The sequence below is a fragment of the Notamacropus eugenii genome, chromosome 4, assembly GCF_028372415.1.
Source record: "Notamacropus eugenii isolate mMacEug1 chromosome 4, mMacEug1.pri_v2, whole genome shotgun sequence".
NCBI classification, from domain to species: Eukaryota; Metazoa; Chordata; class Mammalia; order Diprotodontia; family Macropodidae; genus Notamacropus; species Notamacropus eugenii.
The window spans coordinates 438,072,722-438,087,555 of NC_092875.1; the positions used below are offsets into that span (position 1 = coordinate 438,072,722).

At 37.9% G+C, this 14,834-nt stretch overlaps 1 protein-coding gene across 1 annotated transcript in view; it reads right to left on the minus strand.

Annotated features, from left to right (window-relative positions):
* DCC (DCC netrin 1 receptor) overlaps nt 1-14,834 on the minus strand; it is a 995,337-nt gene that overhangs the window by 159,787 nt on the left and 820,716 nt on the right. The window contains 1 exon segment of the mRNA XM_072606654.1: nt 6,399-6,506. Coding sequence (XP_072462755.1) covers nt 6,399-6,506 — 108 coding nt within the window.

Here is a 14,834-nt window from a genome sequence, read left to right on the forward strand (position 1 = left end):
TATTCCTAGTTGTATATACCCTTCAATTAAATAGAATAATTTTACCCTTCTTCTGTGATAAAGATGTGTTTTAGGAATTATTCACTTACAATATGGGAGCCATCTCCAATTGTCCTGATCTATATTTTGCCACTGGATCCAGATGGCTCTGGAGGAGAAAATGAGCCTGGAGACCTTGCACAGATCTCCCTAACTTAAATCTAATTTACCTGCAAGTCATGGCATCATTTTCTTGATTTTATGGCTCCCTTCAAGAATGAAGGACAAACAACATGACATGTGTGTAATATGAGCAGCCTCATTGGGGACCCAACTGGCAAGTTACAATTGGGCAATGCAAATCCCTTCTTTCTTCCTTCCCCTCCCCTCCTCTCCCTCCACTCCTCTCAGCTCCTCTCCCTCTATCCACATGGGTTCTAAGGTTCTCTGCCCAAAGGAATGTAAATTTTGATCACTGAAACTTCACTAGATATCTTGGTGTTTCTGAGTTAGATTTCAATCATGCTTTAAACCCAAATCACTCTTTCATTGATCGGCCAACAATATGTCCCAACCCAAGCCCTGCTTCCTCATTTTTTGGGTTGTAGTGGCTTAGAGTGAGTGTACATAGCAATTGTTTCTGTTTTGGCCAGAAACCCTGAGGGTTTTCTCCTCACAGATTGATTTTTTTTGCCTTGGTAAAAGAGGCCTTTTTTGCCTCATTTTTAAAATCTAGTCTTAATCATTGAATGGGCTTCAGACAAACTGAGACCTGGGAAAGATTTTAGCTTAAAAAGGCCAAGGTCTTCAGCTGTATCCAAGGCCATTTACAGTCGCCCTGATCCATATCTGGCCATTGGACTGAGATGATTCCTGAGGAGAAAGTGAGACTGGTGACCTTGCACAGCCCGATCTCATTTAAATCCAATTAGTTTGAAAGTCATGGCATCACCTTCCTGAAGTCATGTCCTCTTTGAGGAAGGACAAACAGCTATAACACTTACAATATATACCATTGTAATATCTGAGTTTTCAGTACTTAACTGCAGTGTTACCAAATTGCCAGTGTTCTGCTTGATGTTCCTGAAATAAGGTATTCTAAAGATAGATTTTTTAATCTCCTTAAGCTCCATTTCAGGAGGAGGCCCAGCACAGTGTGCTCCCCACTTCCCACCAACTATACAGCTTTTGAACTCCTTCAGTGTGCCCCCTTGTTGGGTATCTTCTTTCACCTTCCTTTTGTTTTTTTTGTCTCCCCCATTAGACTATAACCCCCTTGAGTTCAGGGACTGTACTTAGCACAGTTTCTGGCACATTGTTGGCACTTAATGAATGTTTATTGATTGACTGACATCTCCTCTTATAGTAAGAATCTCCAACAAAAGCAAACAAAATAGAAACAAAACAAACCAAACACCTAGTATGACGCTGTCCAACATGAAATATGGAAAAACTCAAGGGTGTCACAAAAGTAGGGATAAACTGCTCAAGAGGGCACATGTATATTTGACCTTAGTGGCCCACTCAAACTTTTTGTACTTTTTAACTAGAGGAGAAGGAAGTAGCCATTTAAAAACCTGAAATCTTTGCCTACCCATCTGGAATCAAGATAATTCTTCTAGCCATTTTTCTTGGTGATAGTTTTTCTCTTGGAGTTGAAGAACAGAAGTCCTGGATGCTGGTTTGATCAAGCACACTTCCTGACCTCTCTCCACTGTGCAGTCACAATACTTCAAAGGGATAAACATACTCTATTTGAAAAACTGGGTGCCATTTAAAAATGGCCTTTGAAAGGCACAAAGTATTTCATGCTGGTCTTCAACAACACTGTAGTTTTTAACGTCTTCACTATGTGTGAATAACTGTTTGAGTAGGGAGAACAATGTAAAAACACAGGGGCAGTATTTACACTGATAAGGTTTTTCATACTATGTAATGTAAATTCAGCAGGCAGAATCTAATAATGTAGACATAGTTTATGATTTGAGATTTGAAGTTTTTTATCGTCTCAACAAAATCACTGAGTAACTTCCAAGACTCTTATCGGTTATCCTGAATCTGAGGAGATCAATTTAAGTAATCAGTTAAAATGGATGTTTGGTGACTTTATTTCTTGCATAGAATACATGGCCCTTTTGAGGCAGAACACATTTTTAGGTATATTCAGTAAATAATCCAAAGGAGTTTATTAAGTGCTTATAATCTGGGTTAAATAATGGGGATACAAATTAAGGCAGAAAAAAAAAGTCCCTGCTGTCAAGGAATAAATATTCTAAAGGACACAATATATAAATAATTAGGTCCAGCACAAGATACGTGCACAATAAATGGAAGATTGCTGTGATGGCGTTCAGACCCTGGGAACTTCCTTGAATTCTCCTTGAATCTCCCCACTTAACCTGGCCTTTCATACTCAAATCTGTGGCCATTATCTGTTACCTCTTGATTGCCCCACCTGCTTCCCACCCAAACCCCACCATGGTCTGCTATCTCCTGATTGCCTCTAGCTGTTTCCAACCTTTGTTCCTCAAGACCCTCCCTAAACCCCTCCTCCCATCACTCTAGACTACCAGACCATCCCCAGATCCCTCCTATACTCTTTTCTGTATTTAGTTCCATCTCGCCTCCAAGAAGGCTCTCAGATTCAATACAGCTCAGACTCTGTCTAGCTGGGATTCTATCTGTCCCACTTGTCAATACAAGCATTACAAATGCTTAGGCTCTGTAAGAGCCAACCTAAGCTGGCAAATCTTTAATAAACTTTGTTTTCTTTGACTTCAAGAAGGCTTGAGCCAAATTCATTCAAGCAGGACCTGGACTGTCCGTATTTTGGGGTCCCCAGAACCCCTAAACCTCATCAGCTGTTCTTTCTCAGTATTTCTCTCTAAGAGGACCAAAGACATCAATAGGGTCATGTCTTGACTTGGACGTGAATTGGATGAGTGAAGCAAAACTACTCACAGTCATCAACCTCAATCTCTCTTCTACAGTACATCAAAATTCAGTGGCAAAATAAAGGTGAAGATGACTGCTTTTGGCCCAGGATGCAATGGGTGACCTTGGCCTTCTTAAATTAAGATCTTTCCTAGGCCTCAGTCTTTCTGAGGCCACACCCATTCAATGACTAGGTACTGGATAAGACTTGAGACAAAGATGGACCAATTTATCATCCCAAAGGTATGAATCAGGGAGGGGAAGATCCTTAGAATTCTTGGCTAGAATAGAAAACAATTTCTACTTACATTCATTGTAAGCCATCAAAATCTGAACAATGAGCCACAGAGGCTGGCACTGGGGCTATTATTGGCCATTCAAGGAAAGCCAGCATGATTTGAGTTTTAAGGTAACTAATTGGAAGGTAATCTCAGAAGGGAAGGCATGGGGGTGAGTGGGTGGTAATAGGACCTGAAAGACCTCCAGCAGAAAGTACATATCATTGCTTGTCAACTTTTCCATAGCAATCGGTGCTAGGCCAAGTAAAGTAGGATTTTTGCTGTTTTTGTTTGAGTATAATCAAGAAGTATAATGCCTCTATTTGAATGTGATTAAAGATCCTCCACAACCATGCCTGCCCATTGAAGGAAGTTGTCTTGTAGGAGGGTCCCAAGTACTTTTTGTTTTTTCTATTGAGGTACTAGATCAGAGGGTCATGCCCTCTGGCTCTGAAAAATGTATAAATACTCTGAGGGTGAGGTTTTATTTTGGGGCTTAGTTTTTGGAAGAAGCTTTGTGTGCCAGAAGAGGCTCTGGGAAGCCACTGAGGAACCCCCTGGCTTTGAAAACCCAGATGTTGGTGCTTCCCTCTCTGGTAAAGATGTATGTATGCTAATGGTCAGGAAGTTTGGAAGTGCTGTCTGTTGATTTTTGATTTCTCTGAAATTTTTATTTTCTCTGATACCTGTACTTGATTAAAGTGATTGTTAACCCCTCAAAATTTGCCTTTCCTTTTAGAGAAGCAGATCAAAGAACCTGTGATAGCAGACCCTACTGTATGTCAGGGTACTTACTGATACAACTTACTATGTAAAAATTGCCCATATGCTTTTCTATAAACATTTATAACACAGTGCAGGAGATTGTGTAGTGTAGTGAATGGAGGGTTGTTCAGGGAAAGCTATATTACAATCCTGTCTCTGACTTATACTATGTTACTGTGTGACTTCACCTCTAGAGTGTGTGAGAGAGAGAAAAGATAATTCAACAATTTATATATGTATATATATGTATACACACACACTCATGTATATGCATGTACACATATATGTCTACATGTATATACACACATAGATACATACAGGCATATACATATATGTATGTGTGTATATATCCCCCCCACCCCCAAGTAGAAACAATGAGGAAACTGATATTAAAAGGAAAAAAAAATGCAAAGAACTAGTTTGATCTTCAAAATGCCTAGCATACTGACAACTGAGCATGATATGTGAAGAGGTTTTATGCTTTTTTTTTGCTAAATCTGACAGCTCAAATAAGAATTCTGTTTGGTGATTGTAGGCAAAGGGATTTCTTAGAGAAAACAAGTATTCAAGTTAAATTTAAATCACAAGTTGAATTTTCACATTATTCTTTCATTTTGTAAGATTCTGGAGGTTACCGGCATGAAGATAAGTCTATCAGCTGGCCCACATTCCCTAGGATCATGTCACTTTCTTCAAATCCTTCCATTACTTTGTTAGTGTGTAATGGAACTATCTACAGATTACTTCTGCTATGAAAACAAAAAGTGAAGCTTGCATGTGCCTAACCCAGTGGTTCAAGTTAATTAGACTATAATGTGCACATTTCAAATTGTATAATTTTTTTTCATAATAATTATATGCTATGGAGACATCTATTAAAAGCCTAGAGTGATAATTTAAATGCAAAATTCCTGATAGAATTCTATTATATTTTTCATACTAAATTAACATTACAGGCTTCTAATGGGTGCTTTAATTAGGCATTGATGTTATCAGTAATATTTGGCCAAATAAAATCTGCTCCTGGGAAACATTCATTAAGCTTAATTTGTGTCAGTCAATAGTAAGCCATTTCTGAGTTTTGTGACTTTAAGGTGGTAGCAAGGAGTTATCACCCTTGTAATAAATCTGGTTTTCTAACAAAATGCTAAAATATGTGATCATTAGTTGTCTTTTATATATCATCATTTTCAGATAAACTACTAATTATCAGACATTTCTAATTGCTGAGCAGTGTAAGTCAGGACCCCTTTGGCACAGAAGCATTGCATTAAAAATTGTATCAGTGCATTTTTTCTACAGTTAAAGAAAAAGGGAAGCGGAACTTTTTTGTAGTAGCAAAGAAGTAGACATGAGGTAGATGATCATTGTTTGGGGAGCTGCTGACCAATGTACATGAATGTAATGGAGCATTTCTGTGCTGTGATGAATAGAGGGAAGCGTGGGAAGACTTAGATGAACTGATTCAAAGGGAAGGAAGTTGAAGCAGGAAAACAACATACACGATGATAACAACAATGTAGATAGAAAGACACTGAAACAATCAAAACTGACTTGCAAAATTGTAATGACTAAACTTGATCACAAAGAAGAGATATGAAAGAGGAGTAGCCCCCTCCCCACTGGCTACTCTCATCCTCTGCAGAGCAGAGTGGAACATTCTATGTAACTTTAGGCTCTTTTCAATGTGTTGCTTGATTTTGCTAAATGTTTTCTCTCTTTTTTTTTTAGTCTATATTAAAAAGGATGGAACTCTATAAGGAGCAAAAGAGAGGGAGAGAAACGGGAAAATTATGTCATGTAAAAACAATAAAAAATTTATATTGATAGATATGTATTTGGTTTTATTTAGATATATGTATATAAATTGTATGTGCATATAATTATATATGTAACAATTATGTGCATACACACTTGTTTTACATATGTATGTATATACATAAGTATACATATACGTTTTACTTTTTTGTTGTTTTTACATCACCTACAATTTTCCCTATATCCTTCCTTCTCCCTTCCTCCTTATAGAGCTCCATTCCTTGTAATACAGACTAAAAAAGATTAAAAACAAATTCAGAAAAATCAAGCAACATTTTGAAAAAAATTACATGCAATGTTTCTATATATGTGCATATATGTATATAACATATACATATAGGTATATAATACTTACAAACACACATACACATACCCACAAGAAAGGGTACGCTGTTCTCATTCCACCCTCTTTCTTTAAGCATCTCTAAAATGGAAATCAGTGTTAGAGTGGCCTTGGCACTGGTTGATGGGGGAAGTAGAAGTAGAAGGGAAACCCAATGTTCTCTAATGGGCTGTGACAGAAAACAACACACAAAGGATGAAATATAAGCAGCCCTGAAGTACATAATCAAGGGTGGAATCAAAGAATTGGACGAATTTGGGAATGACTCCTGTGCTACTTACCAGTGATTTTTCCATTAGCTTCTAAAGGAGGTTGCCAGCTCACAATGACAGCTCGGGGCTTCCCTTCGCGCGTAATGACTGTCAGGTCCTTGGGTGCTGAAGTTGGAGCTGAAAAAGCAGATAGCAAGAAAACTTAATAAAGTGAGAATGAAAGAAAACAAACGCCCATTGGGTGTTCAGTCATGATCTTGCTTTGCCAGTAGTTGGTGAAGTATAGGTTTGTTTTGGAATTTATTTCCCTCCCTTACTTCCCGATCCACTCCCCTGCCCCCCTCCATGTCTGAATTTAAACCAATTGAGAAGAAATGTTCAGGGCATTCCATGGAAGCCAAAAATACTGGTTTTATGGGATATAGCACACATCATTGAGACGTTTTTAGTTGATTTCTACACTGAAAATTTGAAAACAGTTATAAGTAACTGACTACCTTCTTCTTTATCCACCTTTGGCATATGGATTGACTCATTGCTCTATATTTTTAAAAAAATGTTATATATGTATAATACCACTCCTGGTATTATAGATTATAGAGCTAGAAAAGACATAGAAGGCATTTAGACAAATATTTTCATTTTATAGATGAGGAAACTGAGACCCAAAGTCATAGAAATAGTAAGTGGCAGACATGGAAGTAAAACTCAGGTCCTCTGATTTTAATTCTAGTCCCATATGTTTCCTTTGGGAAACATGCTTTGGGAGCATTCTTATTGATATTTCAGCACTTCCAAGTTAAAATGGAAATACTACTTTGCTCCACATAGGCTGTGTGTTGTTAAGGAAAGCACTGGCTCCAGAGTTAGGGGATCCAGTTTAAATTCCCAACCTTTGTCAAGGCTGATATGCCTGTGGGGAACTCATTCAACCTATACATTAAGTGCAGCTTTTCTGTGTCTGTAACAGTAAGCACCCTAGCATACCCAGGATGACCTGCTAGTACAGGTTCTTGGATCTACTTTTCTTAAAGGAAAACAATTTTTAAGGGGCCAACTATCTTATTTTAATCAAACACCTATATCATTAGTTAGTTCAGGGGAAAAACTCAGAGCCTTGAACTTCAGATAAAATGCAAGCAGAAATTACAAACAGAGAAAATAGAGTAAAGACCAACAGACAGGGCTTCTAACTGTCTGACCATAAGCAATACGTATATCACAGATCCAACTGTCTAACTATTACACACATACATAGTTACCAAGTAAGAAGCACCAACATCTGGGTTTTCAAAGCCCAGGATATGGGGGTAGGGGTTTCCTTAACAGCTACCCAGAGTCTCATCTGGCCAAATCACAGGAACACTCTTCCAGTGAGTGAGCCTCAAAGCAAAACCTCACCTCAGAGTATATATAGAGCCAAAAGGCATGACAACCCACTTTGTCTATTTACCTAATTACCAAAAAGTGTGAAAGCATTCAAGTAAGCAAACCTCTTAAGCAAAGTTGCCTTAATGAGCTCCATGGGAGGCCTATTAATGGACAGGGAAGATCTTCAACTCTCATTACCATTACAGGGTCTTTGTATGTAAAATGGAGATTTGGACTAGATGGCTCCCAAGGTCACCTGGAGCTCTAAATCTATGATCCTATGATATCCACTAAAATCTATATAAGAGGAAAAGGGTTTAATGGGAGCAGAACAGATTAAAGATGACAGAACAAATCTTTCTGTTTTAGAGGCAATAGCTACTAATGAGGTGTAGATTAATGTAGGATTTCTATTTAAGCTGTTAAAGTTCAGTATGGCTTTGCTATGAATCAGGAAGCTATATGTTAAACATCCCTTTTGCTCTTCCAATTACAGGTCTCTTAAGGATCATGACAATTATATGTCTTCTCTCCTAGAATGTAACAATGAATTGGAACGACAGGGTAAGTATTTATGTCATGCTATTTTCTACATGTACACTTTTTCACTCTCTGTCTTATTAGATCATCGATTTAATGCGATAAGGGACTTCAGAGATCATCCAATCTAACCTTTAGTTTTATACCTGGGAATACTGAACCTCAGTGAGGTTTAGTGACTTGCCCAAGATAATTCAATATCAGAGAAATAATTTGAAACCTGGTCTTCTGACTCCAGAGTAGGGCATTTCTTCTCCTGTACCATGCTGCCTTGTGTCTCCCTTCTTATCCCCTCATTCTCCCCCTTCTCCTTCTACTACTTTCTCCTTCCTCCTCACATATTCTTCTCTTTCTCTCCTCTCTTCTTGTCCCTTCTCCTGCCTCTCCCTTTCCATCCTTTCCACTCTTGTTTCCTATAGGTTTCATTCCCCTTTCTCCATAATTTAAGCATATTTTCAGTTCACAGTTTAATATTCACTTCTAAGTTATATGGATCTCTCTCTCTCTCTCTCTCTCTCTCTCTCGATCTCTCTCTCTCTCCATTCTCTCCCTCTCTCATTCACACAGACACAGACACACATACATATACATACATACATTTAAATATATATATGTATATATATATATATATATATATGTATACAGGGTAGTGAAATCAAATCCTAGACCCAGATTTACCCACAATATCCTTTTAGAGTACTTCTAATTTTCACCTACTTAGAATGTGTGTGTATGCATGCATATATGTATACACACATATATAATTATGTACATCTTTTCTCCTCTATTAGAATGCAAGTTGCCTGAAGTCAGGAATTGTTTCATTTTGTCTTGGCTTTTCCAGCTTGTGAGACAGTGCTTGGCATACAGCAGGCACTTAATAAATACATATTTATCTATCTTTAATTCTGATTTTGAGTTTGACATTGTATAAAGATCAATTTTCAAAGTATGTAAAATGACCTATCAGTCTTATAGCTTTATCTTTCACCTAGAAACCCCAAATCTAGTGCCTATATGCTGGATTCTCCAAGTCACCTGTGATCCCAGTGCCACCCAAGACTGTTCCTATTCAAGTATGTCCATACGAATTATGTAATGTGACCTCCTGAGACATAAGAAATAATAAATTAGGTCAATCCTAGATTACTGATGAAGGAGATTAAAAGTTAATATGCATGATAATGAAGGCCCCAGAGCAGAGAAAGTTACCACTGGGAAAGCAACATGGTCAGTAGAAAATAACACTGAAGGCAATGCTCTCCAAAAGATGGGATTATCAGAGAGGCACAGAAAGAAACATGCACAAACAATTCAAGATAGTTGCCAGGCGAATCTATGGGAGGATGTGATGTAGTCATGAACTTCCTGGCCTTTATCTGCTATTAAAAGCTATTAAAAAAATAGTTCGTATTAGTCAGATAAAAGGCTGTTACTTTAAAACCATTCAGGATAAACTATTTTTCCTTCTTTATATTAAAAGTTGATGACTGGATAAAAAGAAACTCAAAGGTGATGAGCCAGCTCATTTTGCTGGATGAAGGCATAAAAGAAGATAAAATGATCCATCCACTTTATTTTTTTTTTCAAGTATAAAAAAATGAATCATCCAATTAAAGAAGTGGGTTATTACAATAAACTTTAATGTGTGCTTTTTATAAGATGTCAACAAAAAAGGCTGATTAAACATTTTTATTTCTTCTTTTAGTGATCTTACTAACTTATTCATTTGTTTGTTTTTGGCTGGCACGTGATTTCACCAATATAGAGTATAAACAAATAACTCTTCTAACTTGTAGTCTGAGAGAATTTACCTAGGGCACTGAGAGGTTAAATGACTTGCTGTGATCACAGGTCTGGAATATGTCAGAGTCGAAACTTAAGTCATCCTGATTCCAAGGACAGCCATCTATACAATGTCCTCTGCCACCTCTCATTTTTGGTTACATAAGTGAATACAAATAACATATATCTAGATGCTATATTTGTGACAGCTAGCTGGCTAGAGTTCTGGGCTTAGAGTCAGGAAGACCTGAGTGCAAATTTGCCCTGATGCTTACTAGTTGTGTACCCCTGGGCAGGTCACTTAACTTCTGTTTCATTTAATCCACTAGATGTGTGTGTGTTCATCCTTTGTTGCCAAAGAAGACCATGCCATCAGAGAAATAATGACATGATTTGCCCTTGACTTTGTCTTGAGTGAGGGAGGACTGTGCAGGTCACCAGCCTCCCTTCTCCTCCAGAGCCATCTGAATCCAGTGACCAGATATTCATCAGGATGACTGGAGATAACCTAGGATGAGGCAGTTGGGGTTAGGTGACTTGCCCAGGGTCACACAACTAGTGAGTGTCAAGTGTCTGAAGTGAGATTTGAACTCAGGTCCTCCTGACTCCTGCACTGGTGTTCTATCCACTGTACCACCTAGCTGCCCCAATCCACTGAATAGGGAAATGACAAACCCACTCCAGTATCTTTGAAAAGAAAACCACATGGTTGGAATCGGCATGTTATGGTCCATGGGGTCATGGAGAGTCAGTCATGGTTGAATGACTGAACACCAACAAGATGTTGCATGATTTTTACTAAATACTGGGTCTGAACTATTTCACTTATTTCCAATGACATTTGAAGTAATATTAATATGCTACTTTAAGCTTCTCTTATGTGTCTATCTCCATCTGATACGTGTCTGCAAATATAACAATCCTTTGATTTTAAGAGAAACCAACATATTTCTCATTTTCCCCTTGTCATTAGTATCTGTCACTTTATCCCTGTGATGTGACATTAAAGTGAGAAATATTAGATTCACAAAAAAGAGACAAAGAGGTTAAGTGGCTTCTTATAGTTCATGGCAGAGCCAAGACTAAAATTCAAATCACCTGACATCCCTGAAGTTCAATACTTTTTCCTGTTAGACTAGATTGCTATTGTGGACTTAGTAGAGGTAAAAATAATTCTGGCATCTATGAAAATACAGTTAAGTTTACAATAAACTATGTCAGACTGTGAAATGAATGAGACATAAGTCCAAGGCCTCACTTTCTTCACTTATATAGGACAGGAAAAAATATGTATAGAGACAAATATAATACTATGTGTTAAGTCACTTATGAATGGTATAAGTGGTCACAGCACAGATGGGAAAAACAGGTTATTAGGTGAAGAGGATGACTAGGATTTTGATAAGTTGTGGATAGGAAAGTGTATGAGGATTTTCTAAATTCTTGAGTAAAGATGCAGAAATAAAAAAGGTAAAATATGTATCAGAGACAACAGGGAAACAAGTAATGTCTGAGCAGAGAGTTAAATTAGAAGAGTAGATAACAGACTTTGAAGAGGTAAAACTTGTATGCTGAAGTGAACAAGCTTCAGAGTTACCCAAAGCAATGAATTTCCCACTTTTTTTGACTGTAAGAGACAATTGAGATGGGCTCCCAATATTGCTAAAAAAGTAGAGTAGGGATGGCTAAATAAGCTGGTTTCTGAATGTTTGTGATGAAGTATATGACACAGTTTGGGGGAGAAAGGGATGGAAAATTAACATTTGTTTTGAGTGCCTATGTGGAAAAGGAGACAAATGATGAGGAAACATGAAAGTGTGGAAACAGGGAATATGAGTCAGTATGTGATGGTGTTTCAATGAATGAGTCAGTGAGCAGGGAACATATGGATTCCTGAATAATTTGAAGGTATGTTTGGGATCACTGGATATAGATCTCCAGAGGTTTCAAGGTATCTCTTTAGGAGTACTTCCATTTAGAGAGTATGGAAAAATTAAGAGTTAAGTCATGTGCCCCAGTCGGTATCCAACCAACAAAACTGAAGCATATTTGGTCTTTGTGCTGAATCTCATGGACTGATTCCAGCATTTGGGAAAAAATTATAACAAAGTCTTAGCAGATATAGACACCTGACTGATACGTTTCTTTACCCCTAGTTGTCTTTGCTTGTGAAAAAAAGTACTTGGGGCAGGGATGGGGATGAGCATAGTAGAAGACCAGAGCATGGAGAATGACCGAGTTTATATGAGAACAAGAGCTATGTTATTAGTAAGAGAAACAACCTGAAAAATAAAAACAAGACTGTAGGAAATATTGAACATCTAGACCATTAACTTTGGACTTCATTCAGTAAGCAATTGTCGTTCAGTCGGTTTCAGTTATGTCCGACTTTTGTGACCCCATTTGGGGTTTCTTTGGCAAGAATACTGAAATGGTTTGCCATTTCCTTCTTCAGCTCAATTTACAGATAAGGAAACTGAGGCAAATAGGGTTAAGTGATGACCAATGGGAAATTATAAATGGCTAGTTACTCAAGTAGGAAGCTTCATGTAACAGCAGCGTTTAGGATAAATTGAAATGGGAAGAGCCTAGAAACATATTACTCTACTTAGAATTCCCCAAGTGCCAGATTGTACATTAGTACCTAAAACTAATGAGATGATTTCTTTGGCTGCTCCATCCCACATCTATGTTCTGAATGACTGAATATGTAAAAGTCAATAGTTTAGCCTGTCTTTCTACTTTCATATTTCCTTCTTTCATTTAAATCTCTAGATAGTTATGAATTATTCTTAATCATGATCATAACCTGGGTACCTCATCCAGATACTCTTTACTTATCTTTGCAGATCACTATCTCATTTTATAGCTGTTCTAATCATGAATCACTTTCCCCTAAATTTTATTATTTCTCATCAGCAATCAGCTTATCAGTGGTGTCTCTTCAAGGGTCTGGAATGGATAAGAAATCAAAGGAATCTGTTTTACACATTTTAAGACCTGACATGGTTTTTTATGCTTATAAGTGAGGTCCTTGTGTAAGGGTTGTGTTTGAATCAACCAATGGCATCACTGCGCTCCCTTCCAAGTAAGTGAGGAAATGTTAGCCTAGATCCTAGAGAATAATCCATCAGTCAACCGAAGGGATGATCTACGCGTGAACAAGAACTGGATATCAGACAATTGTAGATTTTAGACAAAGAGTGCCAGGTCTTTGTCAGTTTAAAATTTCTTGAGAGCTTTTGGATGGCTGGGAATGGTGTTGTACTAGAAGTGTGATCTTATTGGTTAAGGAAACTTGGGTGCTTTATATATATATATATAAATAGCGAACTAACTTTGAACCTAGCACCTTGATGGTTTTGTTGTTTAACACTTCAGTTGTGTCTGACTCTTCATGACCCCATCTGCTTTTTTTTTTTCTTTTTTGGGGTGGGGTAGATACTGGAGTGGTCTGTCACTTCCTTCTCCAGATCATGTTATAGATGAGGAAACTGAGGCAAACAGGATTAAGTGACTTGCCCAGGGTCACACTGCTAGTAAGTGTCTGAGACCAGATTTGAACTCAGGAAGATGAGTCTTCCTGGCACTGTGTTTATTGTGCCACCTAGTTGCCCTTAATAATAGAAGCCTCCAACCAAGCCCTTGTGAAAGTACCATTTCTAGGGGATAGGAGAAGGAAGAAAGTACCCTAAACCCTTCCCCGCTCCTCTTCTCAGCCTATTTGACCATAGGAGGACCTTATAAATTTTATACTTAATGCCAGCATCCTAGCAGTGTACCACAGGACAACAGTGATCCACAGCAGCGTCTGCACAAAAAGCTGAGCACAGAATGGATTCAATGAGAAAAGAAAGATTCTAGGCTCAATGGGGAGAGTATTAGAAAAGCTATACAACACCTAAGGAGAAAATCTCAAGGCTTCCAACAAAAGGACTTTCAGGAGCTGAGGCACCCCTTTGTGACATATGTTGTCTGAACTTTAGAGACTATATATACTGGTGGAAGAGTATATCACAAGCTTCTGGGGGATGCTCTGTCCTCACAATTCTAAAAGCTAGTTGAATCTTACTAATTTATTTCAATCAGTAAGGATGGAGGAACCACAATGGTGGGGGTTCATGAATACTATGGCAAAATTACCACCCCCAATCCACAAGGGATGCTCCTGAACTTGGAACTGATGATTACGAGGCACTGAAGTTCTGGGAACTGGACCTGCCATCTTAAACTGTTGTAAGAGTAGCCCCAAAGGCTATGCTTGAGGCAAGATGGTAACACTTTCTCAGGTGGAAAGTAATAGCAGTCCTACAAGAGTACTGTCCTAATGCCCTAGCAGTCCCTGAAAAAAGATGTTCTATCCTTGTTCTTTAACTACTTGTTTTAATGGAGATGATAGAGAGGGCATATGTTATGCTAGACTTGGAATCAAGAGGCATGACATCAAATCCTATTTCACTAGCTGTGGGACTCTGGATCAATCATTTAACCTCTCTAAAGAGGTTTCTTTTTTAGTAAGATAGGCATAATAACACATATCTCACATGATGGCTGTGAAGTTCAAATAAGATAATGTATAGAATATAACTCTTCATAAGCTCTAAAGCAACATTTGTTTATCATTATCATGACTGTTCTCAAATTAATCTCAGAGGCTGAATTTTATCATCTCTAAAGAGGAGTGAGCACCTACATCAAAGGTTATTGTGAGCAAAACATCTTGCAAAACTTTAAATACTATATTAATGACATAGTATTATTAAACAGCTGAAGTTCTAGTTGATTCTTTCCCAACCAAAATAACAATAA